The 24,801-nt window shown below is 51.0% G+C and overlaps 1 protein-coding gene across 2 annotated transcripts in view; it reads right to left on the bottom strand.

Annotated features, from left to right (window-relative positions):
* Window positions 1–18,697, bottom strand: part of INSR (insulin receptor) — a 142,295-nt gene extending 123,598 nt beyond the window's left edge. For both annotated transcript variants that reach the window (XM_047828799.1, XM_047828806.1), the window contains exon 1: window positions 18,166–18,697. In XM_047828799.1, the coding sequence (XP_047684755.1) occupies window positions 18,166–18,265 (100 nt within the window). In that variant the 5' untranslated portion in view covers window positions 18,266–18,697. The remainder of the gene's footprint in view (window positions 1–18,165) is intronic.
* Window positions 18,698–24,801: the final 6,104 nt, after the last annotated feature.

Here is a 24,801-nt window from a genome sequence, read left to right as displayed (position 1 = left end):
TTTAAAAACCATCACGTCGAACGAGATGCGACGGAGACGCTGGGATTACACGGGATTGAGTAATACGGCAGGTGCGGAAGCGAAAGGGGAGCCGGCCCGGGTGAGTCAACACTGGCAATCTTCAGGAGATAGATTTGCGAGGATAAAGGTGCCCACGCCAAAACAGGGCAAGGAGGGCTGAATTTGTTTTGACAATTCTCCTACCTCGAGGACTCTCCTTCCCAGGCAGACATCCACAAAACAGCCTCGTTACCTCTACCTGGGTGTGGCAAGGGCTGGATGTGATCTCCCCTGCACAAACACCCTGCGTGCCCGTTTCCTTCAGGCGGTCCTTCCCAGGCCCCAGCACCCTTCCTGGCTCCCCGTGACCCTGCACTCCTCCCTCCCAGCGCGCAGGGCTCCTCCCCATCACTGCCCCCCACCCCCTGTAACATGACCTAGGAGAAGCAGCGAGTGAAGTAATCCAAGCCCTCAAGCAGTGCCCAGCACACAGTAGGTGCTCAGTTAATGCCAGCTATTTTGTGGTTGCTGATTTCTCCCACAAACGTATCACCATCACCTCTAGGCTCTGTGCCTTCGTGTCCCTAGACCAGGCGCGGGCAACCATATTCTATCAATGCTCAGTCAGTCAGTATGTTCGGCTTTGTGGTCAGAGGGTCCGTGCAGAAGCTGTGCTACCGTGCCACCGCAGCTCAAATGTGAATGAGTGGACGTGGCTGTGTTCCAATAAAACTTTATTTACAAGAACAGGTGGTAGCCTGGAGTTCTGTCCCGGGGCTGCAGTTTGGTGACCCTTGCCCTAGTCCACGGCTGTCCAACAGAACTTTCTGCACTGATACACATGTTCTAAATCTGTGCTGTCCACCGTGGAAGGCAGCCGCCATTTGTGGCTTCACCTGTGGCTAACGAGACTGAGAAACTGAATATTTAATTTTACTCTAGTTCATTTAAATGGAAATAGACACGTGTGGCTAGCGGCTACTGTCCTGGACAGGGGAGCCCTGGCCCTGTCGGCTACCAAAGCCCTTTCGACCTTAGCTCCCTGTTTCGAAATCTAGCCCATCATCCTTCAAGATCCAGCTCAAACGCCACCTCCTCCAGGCACCCTTCTCTGATTTCCTTTCCTCCGTATACCTCTTTGAAGTTTCTTTCCCCTTCTCCTTGTCCCCCTTATACCCAAGGTAACAGTCATCATAATCGAACTCTTTAGACAGCTTCTCCTTGCCAAAACACACACACGCACATGCACACATGCACACACACACACACACACACACACTCCACTTCCCTCAGCACCAGGAATATGCTTAGTACACAATCTCTACTTACTGTATTCCAGGACACTAAACCTTCCCCCCAATATCTCTGAGGCAAAACAGATGATTCTAAAGAATACTAGAACATTCTCTTAAAAATCCACCCTGAAAACAAATCACAAAAGAAGCGCACATTGGCGGGGGGGGGGGGGGGGGGAACCCCAGCAAAGCAAACAATTGAGGAAATAAAGCTACAATGTTCCTCAGCCACGTTCTGTGCGGATTAGGCTAAGGCAAGGGAAAACACAGAAACACGCTGACCCACTCACTGGGAAGTTGGGAGGCTGCCTGGGGAGAACGAGGGTCCGGGTTCCAGCCCTGCACACTCGCTCGAGGCATCCAGGCCCCGCCCAAGACTCCCAGCTGTGGTCACATCCGAAGCCTCTGTGCCTCCCACAAGCCCCATCCCCACCTGAGCAGTGGCAGGCAGGCAGGCAGGCAGGCAGGCGCGCCAGATCTGGCAAATAAAAATGCAGGATGCCCAGTTAAATCTAAATGTCAGATAAGCACTGAGTATTCATATTTAGCCAGGTGCCCTGTCTTTTATCTGGCAACATCCACTTCACTCCCACTAGGATGGCTAAAATCAAAGGGATGGACAATTACAAGTGTTGACAAGGATGCAGAGAACCTGGAACCCTCGTACATCACGGGTGGGAACACACAATGGCGCAACTACCGTGGAAAATGGTCTGGCAATTCTTCCAACCATTAAGCCATGAGTTACCGCATGGCCCAGCAGTTCCACCCCCAGGTAGATAACCAAGAGAAATGAAAACACGACCACAGGCACACCTGGGAGATGCTGCGGGCTCGGTTCCAGACCACCGCAATAAAGCAAGTACCTCGATAAAATGCATCGAATGAGGGCACCGGGGTGGCTCAGTTGGTTAAGCATCCGACTCTTGATTTGGGCTCAGATCATGATCTCACGGTTCATGGCATGGAGCCCCGCATTGGGTTCTATGCTGATAACACGGAACCTGCTTGGGATTCTCTGTCTCCCTCTCTCTGCCCCTCCCCTGCTTGTGCTCTCCCTCAAAATAAATAAACTTAAAAATTTTTTCATCAAACGAATTTCTTGGTTTCCCGGTGCCTGTCAAAGTTATATCCACACTACACTATAGTGTATTAAGTGCGCACGAGCATGATAACTGAAAAAAAGTACAACCCTTAATTAAAAATACTTCATTACTAAAAAAAGAAAAAAAATGCTAATGATCACCCATGCAGCCTGAAAACGCAAGGCAGGGTGAGAGAAGTCAGGCACCACAGACGACACATAGTACGACTCCATTTACATGAAATATCCAGAATGGGCAAACTTATGGATAGAGACAGAAAGCAGTTTCGTGGTTCCAAGGGGCTGGGGAAGAGGCAATGAGAAGCGACAGCTGCTCAGGCTGCAGTTTCTCTTTGGGGTGATGAAAAATGTTCTAAAATTGACTGTAGCCGAGCGCCTGGGTGGCTCAGTCGGTTAAGCGTCCGACTTCAGCTCACGTCATGATCTCAGGGTCCGTGGGTTCAAGCCCCACATCAGGCTCTGTGCCGACGGCCTGGAGCCTGGAACCTGCTTTGGATTCTGTGTCTCCCTCTCGCTGCCCCTCCCCTGCTCGCACTCTGTCTCTCTCTCTCTTTCAAAAATGAAAACATTTCTTAAAATTAAAAATAAATAAAATAAAATTGATTGTAGTGATGGCTGCACAACCCTGCGGATGTAATTTACTGAATTGTAAACTTTAAAGAGGTGAATTGTATGGCATTGGATTATAGCTCAATAAAGTTGTTATAAAAAATTTAATGACCACGGGCACCTGTGTGGCTCAGTCGGTTAAGCATCCGACTTCGGCTCAGGTCATGATCTTGAGGTTCTTGGGTTCAAGCCCCACATCAGGCTCTGTGCTTATAGCTCAGAGCATGGAGCCTGCTTCGGATTCTGTGTCTCCCTCTCTCTCTGCCCCCTCCCCTGCCTATGCTCTCTCTCTCTCTCTCTCAAAATAAATAAACATTAAAAAAAAAAATCTTTAAAAATTTGATGACCATAGGGGGGCGCCTGGATGGCTCAGTCAGTTGAGCATCAGGCTCTTGATTTCGGCTCAGGTCATTCATTATCTCATGGTGTGTGAGATCGAGCCCTGCTTCGGGCTCTGCAGTGACAGCACAGAGCCTGCTTGGGATTCTCTCTTTCCCTTTTCCCTCTCTCTTTCTGCCCCTCCCCCGTCCATGTGTTGTCTCGAGAGCTCTCTCTCTCTCAAAATAAATATTTAAAAAAATAAAAAATTAGACAACTGTAACAGTAGGGAACAATAAAGAATTGCTTTTTAAAAACCTCCAATGAATCTAACTCAATTCATTAAGGCTGTGTGTGTGTGCCTATTAGCCTCAACAATAGAGCAATTTACTGTTGGGACAGAAAATATCCCGAGGATGTTAGAAATGGTGCCAGAAATAAACGCAGGACCTTCTGCTGGCTCTTAATACCTCTGGATGGAAACCGAAAAATGCTTCAAGTTTTCAGTAAGTGGTACCTGACGAATCCCCACTCCATACACTGGTAGAGAAGAACAATGGGGGGCAGAGGAAGTGGTGGGGGGGTCCAGCAACAGCTAATACAATTATCCCGTTATCCACGGTTTCAGTTACCCGCGGTCAACTGCGGTCAGAAAATATTAAATGGAAAATTCCTGAAATAAACAATCATAAGTTTTGGATTGCCCACCGTTCTGAGTAGCGTGATGAAATCTCCCACCATCCTGCCTCGCCCAGTAGGTGAATCATCCCTTCATCCAAGCTGCGTGCACAACACGCCTGTAAGTGACATAACGTAGCTATTTGCGTACAGAAAATAAACATAGCATATATAGGACTCAGTGCTATTACGGTTTCATGCATCCACTGGGGGTCCTGGAACATATCTCCTGCAGATAGCGGTGCGGGGGGTGGGGGGGAGGAAGAACCATCTTCGTTCTTTCAAAAACATGCCTAAGGAAGCAGGTGCATGTGACTTAAATAAGGAAACAGTGAAATAGTTTTCATGCAGTGACAGCCTAGAGAAAGTTGTTCAAGATAATTCCCTTTGTCCTCTCCCTCAGCACATATCTACAGAAGACCTGGTCTGTGCCCAACACCATTCCAGGTATGAAAGTGCCACCGGGAATAGGACAGATCCAGATTCCTCTCTCAGACTAATAAGTCACTATCAACTACCTGAGTTAACGTGTAACGGGAGAGGATGCCCTCAGGCATTTTAAATTTTCTCTAATAAGGTAAAAAAAAAAAAAGAAAGAAAAGGAAGACGAAGGTACATATATTTTAATTAATGCAATGTATCTAAAAATTTCACTTCAATGTGTAAGCTATACTAAGAAAAATTATTCTGGGGAGGTGGGGAATGCAAACTGGTGCAGCCACTCTGGAAAACAGTATGGAGGTTCCTCAAAAAGTTAAAACTAGAACTACCCTATGGCTCAGCAATTACACTACTAGGTATTTATCCAAGGGATACAGGTGTGCTGTTTCAAAGGGGCACATGCACCCCCATGTTTATAGCAGCACCATCAACAACAGTCAAAGTATGGAAAGAGCCCAAATGGCCATTGATGGATGAATGGATAAGGAAGATGTGGGGTATATGTATATATACATACATATACATACATACATATGTATGTATGTATACATATATATATGTATGTATGTGTATACACACACACACATATACAATGGAGTATTACTCGGCAATCAAAAAGAATGAAATCTTGCCATTTGGAACTATGTGGATGGAATTAGAGGGTATTACACTAAGCGAAATTAGAGAAAGACAAATATCATATGACATCACACATATGAGGACTTTAAGACACGGAACAGATGAACATAAGGGAAGGGAAGCAAAAACAATATAAAAACAGGGAGGGGTCCAAAACAGAAGAGAGTCATAAATATGGAGAACAAACTGAGGGTTATGGGAGGGCCTGGGGGAGGGGCTAAATGGGTCAGGGGCATTAAGGAATCTGCTCCTGAAATCATTGTTGCACCATATGCTAACTTGGATGTAAGTATATATAGATGTAGATAGACTACATCTATATATATTTACAATGAATTCAAAAAAATTTTATTTTTTTAAGTTTTATTTAAGTAGTCTTTACACCCAATGTGGGGCTCAAACTCATGACCCCAAGGTCAAGAGTCCCATGTTCTTCCAACCGACCCAACTGGGAGGCCCATAATACTAAAAAAATTATTAATGAGATACTCTACAAGATTCTTTTGGAAGAAAGCTTCCAAAATGCCATTCAGATGCTAAATTTTCAGAAATACTCGACCTGTACACATAGATTTCATAAAGTGTTTCATCCAACACGTAGGTTCATTTCCCCCACCTGTTCAAACACACTAAAGAGTTTTCCAACAACAGAATCGAGTACTGACCTTTTTTTTTAAAACTAAAATGGACTGAAATAAGATAAAAATAAAGATTCAGCCACACCAGCCACAACTTCAAGAGCCCCATGTGGACAATGGCCACCACATTAAACAATCATGGAACATTCCCCTCAGAGCAACACGTTCTTTTGAACAGTACTGGTCTAGAATTTCCTGCCCGGCCAGAGGGATCTGAGGATTTTCCAGGAGAGAAGACTTAACATGAGAGCAGTCTCTTAGCAAGTGTCCCTTCTGGGGTGCCTGGGTGGCTCAGTTGGTTAAGCATCTGACTCTTGATTTTGGCTTGGGTCACGATCTCATGGTTCATGAGACAGAGCCCCACTGGGGCCCTGCACTGACACTGGGGAGCCTGCTTGGGATTCTGTCTCCCTCTCTCTCTGCCCCCCCCTGCTCGCTCTCTGTCGCTCTTGAAAGAAAGAAAGAAAGAAAGAAAGAAAGAAAGAAAGAAAGAAAGAAAGGAAAAAAGAAAAAGAAAAAAACAAAAGGAAAGAAAGGAGGGAGGGAAGGAGGGGGGAGGGAGGGAGACAGTCCCTTCTCCCTGGTTTCCTCTCACCCATCAAAGCAGGCAAGGAGAAAGTGTGGAGGGGCAGGGAAGGAGGTGTCTAGAAGGTTCTGGCAATGCTTCGCAATGCTGAGATCGAACGCATTCTGCGTTCGATCATGAATGTACTTGATCTTTAGTCTCCACATTCTTCAAATGCTCCCTGGTGGCCTATTCTGGGGCCACACATTCTTCTCTGCCTCCTTACCAGTCTTAACCCCCCGAAATTCAGGAGTCCCGTGCCAACAAGCCTTGGGTTTAGGCGTCCGGCCACCACCCACACCGGTTCCGGGCCATGCTGGAAACACAACAGATCGGCTTCCTACTCCAGCACCTCCCGCCGTGTCATCCTGGGCCTCCTCCTCCTCTCTGTGAACAAGGGCAGCAGCGTGATCAAAGCTCTGAACCTGTGTTAGTTCTCCGCCCTGAGCTCACGGAACCAATACCTAGATTTATGAGCTGCAGAATTTAGAATTTGGGCACACGGCAGAATCAGGCATCCTGAAGATTCTCCGCCTGCCCAAGAGGCTGGCTCTTGCAAGTGAGTTCCTCAAAGAAGGAGAAATGGGGGTGGGGGGGCGGCTACAGCAGGTGCGAGGCAGAATGAGGAGGCCAGGCTCCAGAACCAACAAGTCGCCCACATGGAAATAACTGCTGTACTCATTCAGCCAACGTCTGCTGGACACCTCGGCACCAGGCATCGTGCTGGGCACGGGGATTAGCAAGACAGAAAAGGTTGAAGGCTCAAAGCTGTGACAAGGTGCCATCAGAGTAAAGAGACAAACGCTAAAGCAATGAGCTGCACAGACCAGAAATCCTGATGGCCCCGGGGTGCAAATCTCAGCTTTGTCGACTGGGCACTGCGTGACCTCGAGTGAGCGATGTAACCTCTCTGGGTTTCGCTTTTCCTGGCCCCCTTGGGCGGGAAAGCAGGTGCACAGAAGGCACATGAGGCAGTAGCAGAATAAACATCACAGAGAAGCAGGCTCAGACAAGATCTAAGGGCCTTCAAGAGGCCTGGGTGAGTGATGAAACCACCCAGGGTCAGGGGCAATTTTATAAACACAGATGTCCCTGGACCCAGAGATCCCTGCTGCAGATAGGTTCACACGTGCACTCAGGGAGGTTTGAGGGTGGACCGGGGACCCAGGCATCATAGTGTTTTCCTGCAAGTTCCTGGTAAAAAATACCAGTGAGAGAAGAAACAGCCCCCAGAGAGGAGACCTGAGGAAGGTGGTTCTCAAGCCCAGATGGAAGGTCCGTCTGGGGACAGGAGGGTCGCTGCACCTCCACAGTGGTCAGGGGCCCCGAGGTGGGTGCTCGGGGACTCGGGGACAGAGGAAGCGGGTAACAACAGCGGACCATCGCATATGGAAGACGGAGGAGAAAATCGTGTACGCAGAAGCCCAGAGGGGGAGAGAAGGCCCCGAAGGGGACACTCGCCATCCAGACCATAATCCTTCCGGAAACTTCTCACCATCTTGGAGGACACGCCAAGGGGATCTTCTGAACAAACCAAGAGCCCACAAGGCGCCGCGAGAGACGGAGAAGTGGAAGGAAGCCCTGGGAAAGATGGACGTGCAGGTCCTCCCTCCCCGGGAGAAGGGCAGACGCCTGGCCTGTGACGTTCGTAAGGCAGGGACATCAAAAGGCCGGAGAAGACCTGCAAATTCCTGAGACCCCGGGTCCACCGGGGAAGATTAAGCTCTGGAAAACAGGCCTGGGGAGGGTAACGGCAGAGGCCACATCTGGAAGAAAGGACCGCGGTGGGTAGCATGTGAGTCGGACACTGCTGGAAATTGCTGGAGACACAGGGGCGCTAAGTGCCCTGAGGGGTGGGGGTGCACGAGGCTGGAGCGAGGACAAAACACGGCGCACGTGTGGCCCAGACAGATTCTCCAGAAGAGGAAAGTGGCGGAGGCTCAGAGAGGACTGTGTCTGCCTCAAGGCCACACAGCAAAGAGGAGACAGAGCTGGGACTTGAACCCAGGACATTGGTTCGCTCGGCCCGTCATCACACAGAACCGCAGGCCAGGGGCCTTCGACGGCACACAGGAAGTTCTCACAATCTTCGAGTCCAAACTCAAGGTGTCAGCCGCGTCAGCTTCTCCTGAGGCCTCTCTGTGGCTCATAGATGCCGGCTTTCTCCCTCTGTCCTTACAGCTGCCCCTCTGTGGGCACACAGGTCTGTGTCCTAACCTCCTCCTCTTTGAGGGACACCAGGCATATTGGATTAGGGCCCGCTGTAATGCTCTCACTTCTTCTTTTTCTTTTTTTTTTTTTATGTTTATTTATTTCTGAGACAGAGAGAGATAGAGCATGAGTGGGGGAGGGGCAGAGAGAGAGGGAGACGCAGAATCAGAAGCAGGCTCCAGGCTCTGAGCTGTCAGCACAGAGCCCAACGCGGGGCTCGAACTCACAAACCGACCTGAGCCGAAGTCGGTTGCTCAACCGACTGAGCCACCCAGGTGCCCCTCTCACTTTTTCTTTTTTAAGAATACATTACTATTTTCAAACGAACCTTTTTTTTAAGTTTATTTATTTTGAGAGACAGAGAGAGAGAGAGCACATGAGCGAGAGGGTAGGGGAGGGGCAGAGACACAGAGAGAGAGAGAGAGAGAGAGAAAGAGAGAGAGAGAGAATCCCAAGCAGGCTCAGGGCTCGAACTCACAAACCATGAGATCACAACCTGAGCCGAGATAAAGAGTCGAATGCTTACCCCACTGCCCCAATGCCCTCGTTCTGATTACTTCTTTAAAGACTCCAGGGGCGCCTGGGTGGCTCAGTCGGTTGAGCGTCCGACTTCAGCTCAGGTCACGATCTCGCGGTCCGTGAGTTCGAGCCCCACGTCGGGCTCTGGGCTGATGGCTCAGAGCATGGAGCCTGCCTCCGATCCTGTGTGTCCCTCTCTCTCTGCCCCTCCCCCATTCATGCTCTGTCTCTCTCTGTCTCAAAAATAAACGTTAAAAAAAATTTTAAATAAAGACTCCAAATAGTCACCTTCTGGGAGTTGGCTTCAACACACAACTTTGGGGAAAGAGGGACATAACTGAGCCCGTCACACACAGGTCTCTAGGCCACCAACACCTGCACCTGTGCCCTTAGCCATCACATAGGGTTTCTCAAAGTGTGCCATCTAGACCGCCAGCCTGAGAATCACTAAAGGAGGGAAATGCAGATTCCTAGGCCCGGCTCTAGACCAAAGAAATCAATTATGTCCGGGAGCCAGGCCCCAGAAACCTGCATTTTAAACAAGGTCCGCAAGGTATGCGGGGGGTGGGTACTCAAGTCGGACAGACATACAACCTACCCCTGGCCCCACCTCCCCAGCAGGGCTTCCCCCACAACGAGTCCCCATTCTTCTGCCCCACATGCCTCACTGAGCCCTTCACCCCAGAACCAACACCGTCGGATGCCTTCTTTGGGGCCATCGACTGTTGCTGGAGAGAACCCCGTAAGCATGGTGGGCCGCCCCCAGCAATTTCAAAGAAAGCCGGACCCACACCCATTTTATCCACCTGTGTCCCTGGCTGCTGTGTTTCAGAGCCAATTCAGATCCCAATTCTCACCTCAGTCAGCTAGGGCTGCCCTTCGAAAAGACCATGGACTGGGGAGCTTAAACAACAGAAATCTGCTTCTCACAGTTCTGAAGGCTGAGAGTCCAAGATCAAGGTAGCCAGCATGGCCAGTCTGCAGGGAGAGCCCTCTTCCTAGCTGGCAGGCTCTCTCTCTGCCTCACGTGGTCTCCCCTTGCTGCATTCGTGCAAAAAAAACCAAAGAGATCTCTCTCCTCCTGTCCTTAGAAGGCCACCAATCCCATCGCGTTAGGGCACTACTCTTATGACCTCATTTAACCTAAATTACCTCCCAAAAGCTTGATCTTCAAACACAGTCACACTGGGGAGTGAGGGCTTCAACACACGAATTTGCAGAGGTGGGGGCTCCAGGACTCTGCTTCCTGCTCTGGACAGACACATACCAAGCCCTTCTGGAACCTACACTTTGAGCGTGACTTCATTTACCCGTATAGTCAATGCTTCGCTAGAACGCGTCTCCAACGGGCAGACCAGTGTCTGTGGGCACCCAGACGGATACCTCCAGTCTGTACTGAAAGGGAAGGAGGAGGGGTGGATGATGCCGCTGGAGAAGGAGGGATGGAGCCTCTGACCCGCTCCTGGGAGGAAGAAGCATGGGTGACCATGGGCAGAAGGGGGACACGAAGTGTGCTTGGGGCGCAGGAAGCACATGCAAGAACGCTGAGGCGTATGAGGAGCCCCAAGGGACAGCAGCCCAGAGAGGCGGCAGCTCATGTGCCCGGGGAAGGGATCTAGCTGGAGCTGCAGAAGCACCCAAGTAGGAAGCAGAGAAATCCCAGTGGCAGCAAAATAGAGGAAGAACCGAACGGGGCACACTGGCCTAGAAGAAAGGGGGTCTACCGTGGGAGTGGGTGCAAGGACAGAGGCGAGGCCACGGAGACGCTGGGGAACTGGTACCCAGGGAGGGGGAGGAGAGGAGGGAGAAGTGAGGGACAGTCCCCGGTGAACGTGGAGAGACCGAGACAGGGCCGGTTTGGGGTAGTGAGGACAAGAGGCACAGTGTGGGGCGTGTTGAGTCCGTGAGGACTTTGGGGTGTGCCCAGATACCGGTCCGGAGCTTGGGAAAAGAGGGGCAGACGCGGGTGACGTTTGGTGACATAACCGGCAGGAGATGGGACAACCAAGAGGAGAAAGGGGTGGAGGCGGAAAGCACAATATTTAAGGACAGGCGACTAGAGGACCAAAGGTTCATGCCCACCCTGACACCACCTTCTGTACGCCCGAAAGCTCCGGGACATCCAGGCATTAGCTTTGCAGTCGTAGCTTCGCAATCCCAGGGAGGGCATCGCGCACCAACTCAGACGGTCCTAGGAAGCTTCCGCGCCCCTTGGGAGTTCTACCTCCCAGATGGGAAGGATCGTGCCACAGAAGACCCAGGAAAGAAAACCAAAAGAAGTCAAGAAGTCTTGGCAAGACAAAAGGCACTTTGTAAAAAAAAAAAAGAAAGAAAGAAAAAAGGCAGCAGGTGGCCTTGATACAATATAAGCACATATAATTCGAGAGGAACTTTTCAGAACCCATCCCCCTTCCCATCGTCTGCAAGGAACAAGGGGAAACAGACTGGCAACAAGAATCACAGAAAGCCTACAGGAAAACAGTGGCAGCCCTCCTCTCTTTACCCCTCTGTGTCCGAGCACTACCTTTTTCCACGCTGGTAGCAGACAGTTTTTGGAAAGTACCTACGATTTCCAGTCTCCCACAAAGGCACAGGAGAGAAGCAAGAATCTTCCCGCTACCAGGCCGCGTTGTTCCCCGAACACAAACCTGATGTGACACCCTGCCCTTACGGGATCGGAAGAAAAACCCAGATCCGAAATCAAATTTTAATCCTCCTGCGTCTGCCTCGAGCTCCGACTGGAATTCCTATCCAGTGTGCACACGGCAACGCAGAAGAGCAAATCGTGCCGTGCTAGAAACAAAATCCCAAGAGCACATGCTGGCACCAGGCTTAACGGAACAGGAGAGACCCCCTCCTTGAAGCAAGGGCCAGGGGGCTGGGGCCATCTCACGAACTTTCCAAGATGTAACCAAGGATTTCTGCACAGATTAAAAAAAAAAAAAAAAAAAAAAAAACAGGACCCAAGGGGCATATGCGTTCCACAAGATTCCACACGGGCCCTGAGAAACCCAAATGCACAAATTCTGAAGTGTCGCGATAGGAAACCACCCACAGGCCATCCTCAGCATGTCTGCGGACTCCCCTGGAACACAGAATTGGCAAACACCATTGTCCCCAGGGGAAACACAGTAGGGTCAGGCTCCTGCAAGCCTCCGGCCCCGTATGTTTTTGTCAACTGATCAAAACACAACCTTGTTTTACATCCGTTTCTCCTTAAATACATCTTACGTAATATACGGTGTTGATCAGCTGCCTGTGCGAATCACAGCCAATAGCACGAAGCACCATAGCGTCTGCCTGAGCTGAGCTCATATAGCCACATATTTTCTCCATGAGGCGTATCAAGCCTTCTTGCATTTACTCCTGCACTTACACGAAAATAGCACGTCAACGCCATGGGCAAGGCCGTTTTCAACGGCAAAATCACCAACGAAAACCACAAAAATGTGGGAAGGTGTGGCACTAAAATACGTCGTGAAAAAAAAAAAAAAAGACACTTGGTTTCATCTTCGAGGATCGTATGAATCCACAATACCAGAGCTAGTCAGCTGCGAATGGGCTGGTTCGGCGATTCGAATGGTTGGGTGCTCCGTGCAGGTCCAGGAGGAACCACAAGAGTGCACTGGGTCTTGATTGTAGGGTTACGAGTTAATTTTAGCGACCAGGCAAATTCCCAAATAGGGAATCCGTGACCAACGAGGAGCTATGAGCGCGCAAATTAAGACTACCAACCAATGTTAGGGGCGCCAGGGTGGCTGATTCGGTTGAGCGCCCGACTCTCGATTTCAGCTCAGAGCATCATCTCATGGTTCGTGAGTTCGAGCCCCGCGTTAAGCTCTATACTGACAGTGGAGACCTTGCCTCAGATTCTCTCTCTGTCCCTCTCTCTCTGTCCCTCTCTCTGCCCCTCTCCTGCTCTCTCACAATAAATAAAAAATAAAATAAAATAAAATAAATCTCTCAATCTTAAGAATATGAATTCAATTACAAGATATGTTTTAAAGTCTAAAGAGAAAATGGTAACATGGAGAACAGATCAGTGTTGGCAGAATTCGGGATGGAGATAATGTAGTAATAAAGGGGTGTCTGGAGGGAATTTGGGTGATGGGACCGTTCTGTATCCTAGTTGAGGGGTTGGCCACACAAAACTCTATGCGTGGGTTAAAAGTCACATAATTGTGCACAAAAACAACAACAACAACAAAACAACAACGCTAAGATACAAACTAACAGCACCGTCACCTCCCAGAATAGAAATGGAATCATTTTAGGGACAACGTGCTGAAGGGCACTTTTGTTTCTTCCCCCTCTATGTTTTTGTAAATTTCTTTGCAATGAGCATGCATTACTTGTCTTTTTTTTTTTTTAATGTTTATTTTTGAGAGAGAGAGAGAGCATGAGCAGGGGAGGGGCAGAGAGAGGGACACACAGAATCTAAAGCAGGCTCCAGGCTCCGTGCTGTCAGCACAGAACCCGACATGGGGCCCGTACTCACCAAACTCACCAACTGTGAGATCCCGACCTGAGCCAAAGTCGGAGGCTTAAGCGACTGAGTCACCCAGGCGCCCCACTTGTTATTTTAAATAAAAAACCATAAATAGGGTCTGACTGCAAATCATAAGCCAATATAGGTATTCTCAGTAGAAATTAACACAACGTTGTCTTGAAAGAAAATCTCACAGCAGACATCGCTTTCGAGTTCCAGACACAAAGCCGACAGCAAGGGATCCTCATTCAATGCCAAGATGACTGTTCACAGAAATAAATCCTAAGACCATACCCGTGGCTAAGTAGGGAACATCACTGTTACTTTCTCAGTTGGAGAAAGTGGAACCCATGTATTCGGGGAGCCTAGCTTTCTTTAATCCATCTTTCTCTGTATAGGGCCAAAGTATGACTATCTTTCTGGGCCATGTGATTGCAACTACTCAACTCTGCCATTAGGGCACAAAAGCAGCCATCGATGATGCCAATAAAACTTTATTTATAAAACCAGGTGTGGACAGACAGGATTAGGCTGTAGTTTGCTGGCCGCTGTTCTAGAAGGACTATGGCTATTCGTAAATTAAAAACTGGGCTGAGGGGGCGCCTGGCTGGCTCAGCCAATAGCGCATCTGACTCCTGATCTTGGAATCATGAGTTCAAGCCCCACATTGGATATGGAACCTACTTTATTTATTTATTTTTTTAAACTGGGCTGAGAGTGCTTGGCAGTGGGGATTGGCCCTCCATGAAGAAAGAACTAACATCTGAGCCCCGGAGGGAGCAGAGAGGATGGAGGGAGCCAGGTGCAGGTGAAAAGCCAGGCGGGAAACGGTCTTCTCCTGGGAGGGAGGAGGCAGTGGAGGACCCAGAGAGGTCAGCTGGGGTGAGGCGACAGGAGAGCACTTGGGAGGTGAGGCATTACCTTCACCGGAGCCACTGGCAAAACAAAGCGATGGAGACACAAGCCAGGTGCCGTGGGCAGTGCAGCGGGCAAGAGGTGAGAGAGAGGGTGGCGGGGGCCCACCAGGGGAGGCCTGGCAGGGGAAGGCTGGAGGTGAGCGGTGGGGAATGAGGTTCAAGGGAGTATGGAGGGTTTGTAGGTCAAAAAGGGAAAGGCTCCCGGGCAGACGGGGCTCCCGGAACAGAGAGGAGGGCTGGGACCCCCAGCAGGTAAATGTCCTAGACGAGGTAAAGGTTATCTCCCTGAATGTGGCTGTTCTCAACTGGGGACAGGCTCGCAATGTCCAGAGACACTTTCGGTCATCACGACAGGGAGAGAGGAGGTGTCACTGGCACGTTGTGGGTGGAGAGACCAGGGACCCTGCTCAGCCTCTCGCAATACGCAGGACAGCCCCCCTCAGCCAAGCCCCATCACAGCCCAAACGGTAAGAGCACTGAAGGTGAGAGGCTCTACTCTGGCCAGATTAAGAAGGGAAGTCAATGGGCACCTGGGTGGCTCAGTCGGTTGAGCATCCGACTTCGGCTCAGGTCATGATCTCGCGGTTTGTGGGTTCGAGCCCCCCCATCAGGCTCTCTGCCATCAGCACAGGGCCCACTTCAGATCATCTGTCTGCCCCCTGCCCCCGACGCCACTCCTGCTTGTGCATTCTCTCTCTCTCTCAAAAATAAACATTAAAAAAAAAACAACAACAATGGAAGTCCATGATGGAGCCAGGTACAGTGGGAACCCCCAGGAGCTCACCTCAATGACCTCTATGAGTGAGTGAGTGAGGCAGAGATAATGGGCAGATCCCCAGGAGAGAGGCAAAGGTTGAGAATAGACTTTTTTTTTAATGTTTATTTATTTCTGAGAGACACAGAGCGTGAGCAGGGGAGGGGGCAGAGAGAGAGGGAGACACAGAATCCAAAGCAGGCTCCAGGCTCCGAGCTGTCAGCACAGAGCCCGACGCGGGGCTCAAACTCACGAGCCGCGAGATCATGACCTGAGCCGAAGTCGGATGCTTAACCGACTGAGCCACCCAGGCGCCCCCTAGTCCTTCATTTCTTAAAAAAATCACATGCACCCCCCCCCCACCCCACTCCGGCCAAAATGCCCTACTGGTTGACATTAGAGATTAATGACCTGTAGGGTTTCTTGCCATTTCCAAACCTCTGAGGGGGCATCACATCTCATCAATTCAATAGGATTTTGTTAACCATTACTACAGGCTGGGGTGGGGAGGCTCAAACCCAAGAGAACAACCTTTTGTTAAGAAACCAGTGCTCTGAAGCCAGGCCAGCTGGGGTACTAAACCCACCTCTACTGTCCTGGTCAAATTTCCTCACCTGCGGAAAAACGGATACGAAACCTTACCTCATAGGGCCGTGGTGAGGATTAACGGAGATTATATATTCCAAGCACATGGAACAGCACCTGCCAAGCGTTTACCCTCATTAGTACATGTTAGTTAGGTATTAGCTGAAGAATAAAAGACCCATGGCTTGGAGTCCTGGTGAGAACATAAATATGAGCTGAATCAAGAACAAATATTTCTTTTTTTTTTTTTTTAATTTTTTTTCAACATTTATTTATTTTTGGGACAGAGAGAGACAGAGCATGAACGGGGGAGGGGCAGAGAGAGAGGGAGACACAGAATCGGAAACAGGCTCCCGGCTCTGAGCCATCAGCCCAGAGCCTGACGCGGGGCTCGAACTCGCAGACTGCGAGATCGTGACCTGGCTGAAGTCGGACGCTTAACCGACTGCGCCACCCAGGCGCCCCAAGAACAAATATTTCAACCACACACCTTCTACGTGCCAGGCGCTGTTCTAGGCTCACGAAAGAAACAGAAGCCTCAGGGTGCCTGGGTGGTTCCGTGGGGTAAGCATCCGACTTCGGCTTAGGTCATGATCTCGCGGTTCCTGAGTTCGAGCTCCACATTGGGCTGTCAGCACAGCGCCCACCTGGGATCCTCTGTCCCCTTCTCTCTCTGCCCACCCCACGCCCAACTTGTGCACGCATGCGCACATACTCTCTCTCTCTCTCTCTCTCCCTCCCTCTCTCTCAAAAATAAACACTAAAGAAGAAAGAAAGACACATAAGCCTCCGCCCTTGTGGAAACTGCAAACGTGGAAAGAAGTGGTAAATCCATCTACTGGCCCCTGGAAGCCCAGGCACAAATCCACAATTACCAAAGCTACAAGGAACAGAAGAGCAGGGAACCACATGTACATGGGTGCATACGCACATACATACACAAAACCTGGAACAGGTCTAACATTGGTCTTGGATTTTCTGAACAAGAACCCAAAGCCATGGTCACCCTTCTTGAGAGCCCACCGTACCCCGAGCACCCAGGCCTCGGAGCCACCACATAGCTGAGACAGGTGCTCAGCAAACCTGGGTTGTCCCCTCCAGAGCCTCTGTGTGTTTTCTCACGGACCTCGTTCCCTTCCAGGGAACTCAGGAGCTTCTGTTCCTTCCCTCCCCGACCCCTTCCTCATCATGACTGATTTCCTTTTATGGAAAATTCTGAAAACATAACCCAACAGATATTTTTAAAGTGGGGCCTCCGGCACCAGTCAGGAAAACTCCAGCCATGTTCTCTGAAAGGATTCTTCATTCCTTGCCCCACAGCCAGAAAGGACTGCCCTCAAGCCCAAAGAGCTGGAGTTGGTTTTTGCCTCCACTCCATCTGCTACCAGCACGGGGAGGCCCAGGAGGGAAGTCCGTGGGTGGGGCGGGGCCTGAGAGGCTCACCTGAGGTGAGAGACCTCCCTGGGAGGGCAGGTAAAACTCCTTCAGTAAGGGCAGACCTGGAGGGGGAGGTGGGGGCCATGGGGAGACCCGGGACATCCAGCAGCAGTCCAGAGCCTAGCCTAGCCAGGCCACCAACAGAAAGGTTCGAGTTCTCCCTCCGGCACTGACTTTAGGGCAAGTTGAACGGTCTCCTACCTGAGCCTCAGTTTGCTCCTCTATGCAATGGGCAAACAACAGTACCAACCTCCAGGGGCCCATGTGAAGGTCCAGGGAGATAAGCCCGGGGTATTTGGTGGCACTAACCACAATAATCGTGATAGAGGCGCCAGGGCTTCTGCTACAACAAAGGCCCGGTTGCCAAGGCGCTCGAGTTTGCCTCCGGACATCTGGAAACGGCACCCGAAAGTGTAAACATCGATCTGAAGTGCGGGTAGCCACGGACCTAGATCTAAGGAGGGGGGTAGGATTCTACAATTCCCCCGCCTAGGACATCTATCCGCGGGGACCCCAAGGGACCCTCGACTCTGGCTCCAAACCGTGTGCGCCGCCGACATTCGGCCGCCTGGACCCGGAGACCCCACTTCACAGGGGACCCAGGAGGACGCGTGTCCCGTCTCCGGAGCGAGCCGAGGTCGCAGAGAGCCACACACGGGTCCGAGGCGCGCTCGGGAAAGGCACCCGCAGCGGGACGGGCACTGGGGCAAGGTTCCTCCGGCCCGGGGCCCGCACACGGCGCGCGGAACCGCGAGCCCAGGCGGGCAAAGGCCAAGGTCAGCGGCATCCCGCCCCGCGCGGGGCCCAAGCTACCTTCCCGGCCACGCGCACCGCGCCCCCCCCCCACCCGACACACGCGCGCACCCCGAGGAGGGCTCTGGGTCCACGGCGGTGGGCTCCATTTTGGCAAGGGGCGCCCTCCCCACCGCGCCGCTCCCCGCCCGCTCCCGGACCCCCAGACTCACCCTCTCCGGGGTACAGGTGGCCCGCGGCGCCCAGCAGCAGCGCGGCCACCGCCACCAGCAGCGGCGCGGTGGCCGCCCCCCGCCCAGCCCCGGCGCCCATGGCTGCTGGAGCGCGGGGTCCCGGCGGCTCAGAGCGCGCGGCGCCGGCCCGCGGGGGTCATGCTCCGAGGCGGCCGCCCGAGCGGCGCTGGGGGGGACGCGCGTCCTTCTCTTCCACGCCGGCGGCCCCGCGCGCCGCAGCCCCCGCCCGGGAGGGCCCTCGGAACGGCCCCAGGAGGGGCGCGGGGCCTCGGCCGCTACCGATCCGGCGGAGGCGGCCCCGACCCCGGACCGCGGCAGCCCGGGCCCCGTCCGCGACCTCCGGGTCCGGAGCCCCCTCGCTGCGCCTCGAGCGCTCTGGGCCGCGATCTGCGAACGCCGAGACAGACGGACGCGCGGACGGGCGGGCGGGCACCTGGGCCGGCGAGTGGCGGGCGGGCGGCGGGAGCGAGGGCTGCTCGGCCGTAAACAACGCGGCCCGTCAGCTGGGCCCCGTGCGGGTGGCGGGAAAAGGCGGCGCGGATCGGCACCGGGAAGGGACTCGGCGCCCTGGAGAGGCCCGGGAGGGGAGGGGGGAGGCCCGGGAGGGGGAGGCCCGGGAGAGGGAGGCCCCGCCCCGCCCGGCCCCGCCCGCCGGCCTCCCCGCCCCGGGCCCCCGCGCAGGACGGCCCCCGGCGCGTCCCAGCCGAGGGGGCGCCCCAGACCCCCCGCGACCCGCGTCCGGGAGTTTGGGGGCGCCCCACATGCCGGACCCAGCGACACGGAGCCCTTTTTTAATGTTTCTATGGCTATCTCGTTCCCTTGGTCTTTGGGAGGCTCATTTTGATTTTTTTTTTTTTTTTTTTTTTTTACTATTTCATTAAAACGCTATTTATCTTGGTCGCTCGGGTTTTCGGGACTCCCTTAAATGTTGCGCCCGCGTCACCCTGGTCCCAGTCCTGCCGGCGCGCCTCGTAGTAGACGCGCGCGGGCGCCCCCGCCCAGCGCCAGGGCCCTGGGGACAGCCGCGTGCACGCGCGCCCAGGGCGCTCGGGGTGCTCCGTGGCAGGGGTGACGGGAGGTGGCCTGAGGCGTGCGGCCTGTGGTGGAAGTTGGAGAGAACGTGCAGAAGCTCGCCAGAGAGCAAACGGGGCCCTGCAGATCCCGGTGACAGCACAGGTGGACACGCCCGATTTTCAACGCACAGACCCAGCGTCCGGGGGTGTCTGCGTGTCCAGCATTTGCCGTCCGCGAATAGGGCTCGATGGTGGTCCGCCCGCCTCCCTGAGGGGGGGGGGGGGGGGGAAGGAGCCTTAAGTACAGGAAAGCCTGAGCCGAGTGGAGTCTGGCTCCCCCTCCCCTCACTTCCTGTGCGGCCTTGGACTCGGGACTTGACTCTCGGCGGGTTGGCCTCCGCTGCGTAATGGATGTAACAATACCTGCGTGTCAGACTTGAGGAGGCGCAAGGGAAGAGAAAGCCCGAGACAGCACCCAGCGCGATTCCAGGAGCGGGGCGGGGGGCGGGCACTCATTCTTCCTCTTGTCTATGAAACGAATATTCGTTGGCCAGGAGCTGAGCCCACGGTCCCTACTCCAAACCTACTCCTGCCTCCAGGCCCCTACCCTGGCTGTTCCTTCCGCCTGTCCCTCGGGTGCCTGTTTCCACCACGGTGCTCCAAGGAACCTTCCCAGACCACACTTTGCAAATGCCCCCGCGCCTCATCCCTTTGTTCCCTTTTCTGTCATTTACATCGCACCAGCGGTCCTGAAATTCCTTGGGGTTTTTCCGTGTATCTTCTCCCCTCCCCGTGCAGCAGGAATCTGCCAGCCTTCACTACGTGTCACTCTTTACACCCAGTGCCTAATGTATCTGTTGCTTAATAAATATTTGTTGAATGGGAGAATCAACATGCAGTAAGTAAAGAGGATTTACAGTGAGCAAAATAAACACACTCGGGTTCCTCACAGTCTGGACCCCGGAGAGGGCCCTTGATGAGACAATGCTGGGGCGTAAAGTGGGGGGGGGGGGGGGGGAGGTAGGGTAGGATCCTCTGAGGAAGTGAGTTGGAGCTGAAATCTGAAGGTGAGGAAGAAAAGGAAGCCAAGGAAAGCCAAGGAAAGCTCGAGGAGGCGATCCAGGTGGGGAGACCAGCATCTCCCATCTGCCTGAGCCAGAACACAGAGAAGAGGAAGAGCCTTAATACACCCGGTTAAGCCCCTTCCCAAACCACCTTTTCCTAAAAGCAATGGGGAGCCCCTAGACGGTTTACACAAAAGGGCTGACATAATCTGATTGTCTTTCCCATAATATCTCACCGTCTGCAATGGGCCAAGCGTGAACCCAAGGAGAAGGAATGGAAGGCAGTACAGCCTGAGGGTATGAAGAATTGTGGGTTTGAGAAAGGTCCCCCGTCCTCCTTGTGCAAACCTGGGCAGAGCTGTGGGCTTCCCTCTGATCCACGGAAGCCCCCAAAGCCACTGCAGTTCCAGGCGGGCAGCGTGTCCTAGGAAACGCGTGGAAAGGGACACGCCGTCCCCTGGAACTCCTTCAGGACATGGGACTTGTGTGTTGGGTACAAGTCGAAAGAGTCATTTCAGCTGTGACTTGCTGAGAGACAATGGAGACATCACCACTTCCTGACAGCACGTTTTCTTTTGTAAACACCCCCAGGACCCCCCCCCAAAAAAAAACCCAGGCTTCTAAAAATTGAAAGTCAATCTCTGCCTTTTATTAAAATCATTGGAACAGAAGTAGAAAAACCACCATTTGGCAGTCTCCAAATAATCCGTTCAGGCGAGAACCATCTGTGAATGTTAAAATTAATGGTTGGAGATTAGGGAAGTCAAAGAGGGCTTCTATGGTCCCCAAGTATCGCTCTGCAAGATACTACCTGTCGATGGATGATAAGGGAAAGGAAACAAACAGCTTCACAGAGGAGAAAGCTGGCAGACATCACCCTCGTTAAGTGGCCAACGTTGCTTCTGGATTTTCTTTGGTCATGTAACAATGACCAGGACAATTGGAGAAGACTCAAAAAGTGCCATCAATTATATAATAGTATTGAATCGGTTTTAATTTAATCGTCGCGCTGAGGCGACGGGAGAGAATGTCTCTGGTTTTAGGAACGACATACTGAATGAAGTTATGTATAGGGATAAAGGGGCAGAATGTCTGCAACCGACTTTCAAATCGTTTAGAAAAAAGCAAGAGAGAGAGAGAGAACAAAGCAGATGTGAGGACGTTGGATACAATGTGTGGATCTGGTGAAGAGTGTGCACAAAGGGATTCCCTGCACTCTCCCGAGCAGCTTTTCACGGAGCCCCACCGTCATGGCAAAATGAAAAGTTTTAAATTTTGAAAAACTCATTTGGGGGCTTTTCATTTCACTTTGTTTTTGTTCGGTTGGCTTTGGTTTGACATTTAAACACATTGCACTCTGAAGGCGTGATCTAGAGAGAAAGTGAGCTTGGTTCATGGTTCTTGAATGTAGGCAATGAACCCCTTCGTGGCCCATCAAAGAAGGCGCGGGGGAGACCTCACCACCAACCTGCCCAGCATCCTCTGTTAGGTCTCTCTGGTGCATTCTTCCTCCATCTAGCTGCTCTCCATTGCATTGAAGCAGGAAACCAAGCGTAAACCCAGACTCCTGTGTTGTCATGGAAACCTGCTTTAATACATTACATTTGGGGGGGGGGGGGCGCAGAATTAGAGAATGAGTTCACTTGTAAATAGCATTGCAAAAACCCAGCATGGAGAATTTACTAACAGAACCAGGCAAATTAAAAAAAAAAAAAAAAAAAAAAAAAACACAACACCAACCCCAGGATCAAGTGGGACTCAGCCCAGGAGTGCAAAGATGGTTCAATGCTAGGGAGTCTAGAGTCATGGAGATCATTGTTTTAATAGATCCAAGAAAAGAAGGCACATGAGCCCCTCCATGATACTACAAATGTATCTGATGAATTCTGCAGCCACTCAAAAATGAAACCATGAGACTCTACAATGTGGAAATACTGTTTTAAAATTTCAAAGTAGGGAATATTTCTTAAAGCAAGGCATAAGTCCCAAGTCAAAAATCCAAAAATAACAAATTTGGCTACGTGAAAACTCAGATTATAGGGAGAGCAAAAAAAAATTCATACATAAAGCCGAAAATCAGATTTTTAAAAGTGAGAAAAAAAATTAAGTGAGGAAAAAAATTAAATGACAGATAAAGGACACACGTTATATTACAAAATATGCAAAACATAATATTAATATTTTTCAGTGAGAAAAAAAATCCAAACTCTTGTTTGCCAAGATTAAAATGGCAAAGGACGTGAACAGGGAGCCCACAGAAACAGACTAATGAAAAGGGAAAAAAAAAAAACGGAATACAAAAGGTGTTTAAACATATAAAAAGATGTTCAGCTTTCTTCCTACTTGGAGATATGGCCACATCATTTTCACTGAGTTTGCCACAATCAGAAAAATGGGCAACACAGTGTGAATGTTTGTAAGAAAGTGGACACTCTTGCAATCACTGTTATAAATTAGGTCGATCAATGGGACGTGATTTGGCAATGACTTTCAACAAGTAAATTGCACTGACCCTTTCTGCCTTTCATCTCCTTTCCAGGAAATTATATGCTGCACAGATAGACTCCTGTGAGTAAATATATATTCACAAAGCTATTCATTGTAACAAAATCTGGAACCAACCTAAATAATTTTTCCCCGAGAAGCAGGGAGACCTATCCATTCTCCTCAAAATACCTAGTCAATTCAAATATTTCAAATTTTTCTTGTTCTTTCTCTTTTCTTTTTCATCTCTTGTACCATTCACATAGGGTTTGCATCAATAAGTTATAGTAACTTACAATAGTCACGTATTTTTTCCCTTTTTTTTTTAATTTGGAGGCTATAAAGGCAGGGTGTGACATTGGTATAAGAAAACAGACATGGGGGCGCCTGGGTGGCTCAGTCGGTTGAGCGTCTGACTTCGGCTCAGGTCACGATCTCACTGTTCATGAGTTTGAGCCCCGCGTCGGGCTCTGTGCCGACAGCTCAGAGCCTGGAGCCTTCTTTGGATTCTGGGTCTCCCTCTCTCTCTGCCCCTCCCCTGCTCATGCTTTGTCTGCCTCTCTCTCTCTTTCAAAAATAAACATTAAAAAATTTTTTACAGGGGCGCCTGGGTGGCTCAGTCGGTTAAGCGTCCGACTTCAGCTCAGGTCATGATCTCACGGTCCGTGAGTTCAAGCCCCACGTCGGGCTCTGTGCTGACAGCTCAGAGCCTGGAGCCTGTTTCGGATTCTGTGTCTCCCTCTCTCTCTGATCCTCCCCCATTCATGCTCTGTCTCTCTCTGTCTCAAAAATAAATAAACGTTAAAAAAAAATTGTTTTTAAAAATTTTTTTACAAAATAAAAAAGTTCTAATTGTGGGGCGCTTGGGTGGCTCAGTCGGCTGGGGGTCCAACGACTTCGGCCCAGGTCACGGTCTCACGGTTCGTGAGTTTGAGCCCCGCGTCGGGCTCTGTGCTGACAGCTCAGAGCCTGGAGCCTGATTGGGATTCTGTGTCTCCCTCTCTCTCTGCCCCTCCCCTGCTTGTGCTCTGTCTCTCAAAAAAAAAAAAAAAAAAAAAAGAATAAACATTAAAAAAATTTAAAAAATAAATCTCCATTTCTGACCCCTATTCAAATACAATGGTTTATTGTTTTGATTTTTTTTTTATTGTGGTAAAATGCGCATAACATAGAATTTACCACTTTAACTAACCATTTTCCAGTGTACAATTCAGGGATATTTAGTATATGCACAATGCTGTGCAACCATGACACTAACTACAAATTTTGTTTCATTGTCCCAAGTGGAAACCCCATACCCATTGAGCAGACACTTCTCATTCCCCTTCCCCCAGCCGCTGGCAACCACCAGTCTACTTTCTGTCTCTCTGGATTTGCCTATTCTGGACATTCCATATAAATGGAATCATATAACATGTGACCTTTTGTGCCTGACTACGTTCACTACTTAGTATAATGCTTGCAAGTTGTATCCATATTGTAGCAGGGATTAGCACTTCATGCCTTTTTATGGCTGAATGATATTCCATTATCCATTGGATTTTGAATCGTCAGACCCACCCCACGCTTCTGTCTTGAGCCTACACTTAGACACACGCTTTCCTGACCCCTGCAGTGTAGCTGAGGTACAGCCCCTTGGAATCTCTGAGTGAGGGGCTTCTCCTGGTTTGTGACGCCACTGCAGCTTTGTGGAGATTGAGGCTTCCGCCAAGCGAGTTGCAGAGAATCTAGAGAGTAACTACATTGAACAACCAAAATGCTTGGAAGATGGAAAAGCCGGGGGTGTCTGGGTGGCTCAGTCCGTTAAGCATCCGGCTCTTGATCTCAGCTCACGTCTTGATCTCAGGGTGGTGGATTCAAGCCCCACATTGGGCTCCGTGCTGGGCATGAAGGCTATTTTAAAAGAAAGAAAGAAAGAAAGAAAAAGAAAGAAAGAAAGAAAGAAAGAAAGAAAGAAAGAAAGAAAGAAAGAAAAAAAGAGGGGCGCCTGGGTGGCTCAGTCGGTTGGGCATCCGACTTCAGCTCAGGTCATGATCTCACGGTTGGTGAGTTCA

This window comes from Prionailurus viverrinus, chromosome A2 (assembly GCF_022837055.1).
Source record: "Prionailurus viverrinus isolate Anna chromosome A2, UM_Priviv_1.0, whole genome shotgun sequence".
Taxonomy (NCBI): Eukaryota; Metazoa; Chordata; class Mammalia; order Carnivora; family Felidae; genus Prionailurus; species Prionailurus viverrinus.
The sequence above is the reverse complement of the archived record's forward strand: the minus strand, read 5'-3'. Positions and strand labels throughout refer to the sequence as shown.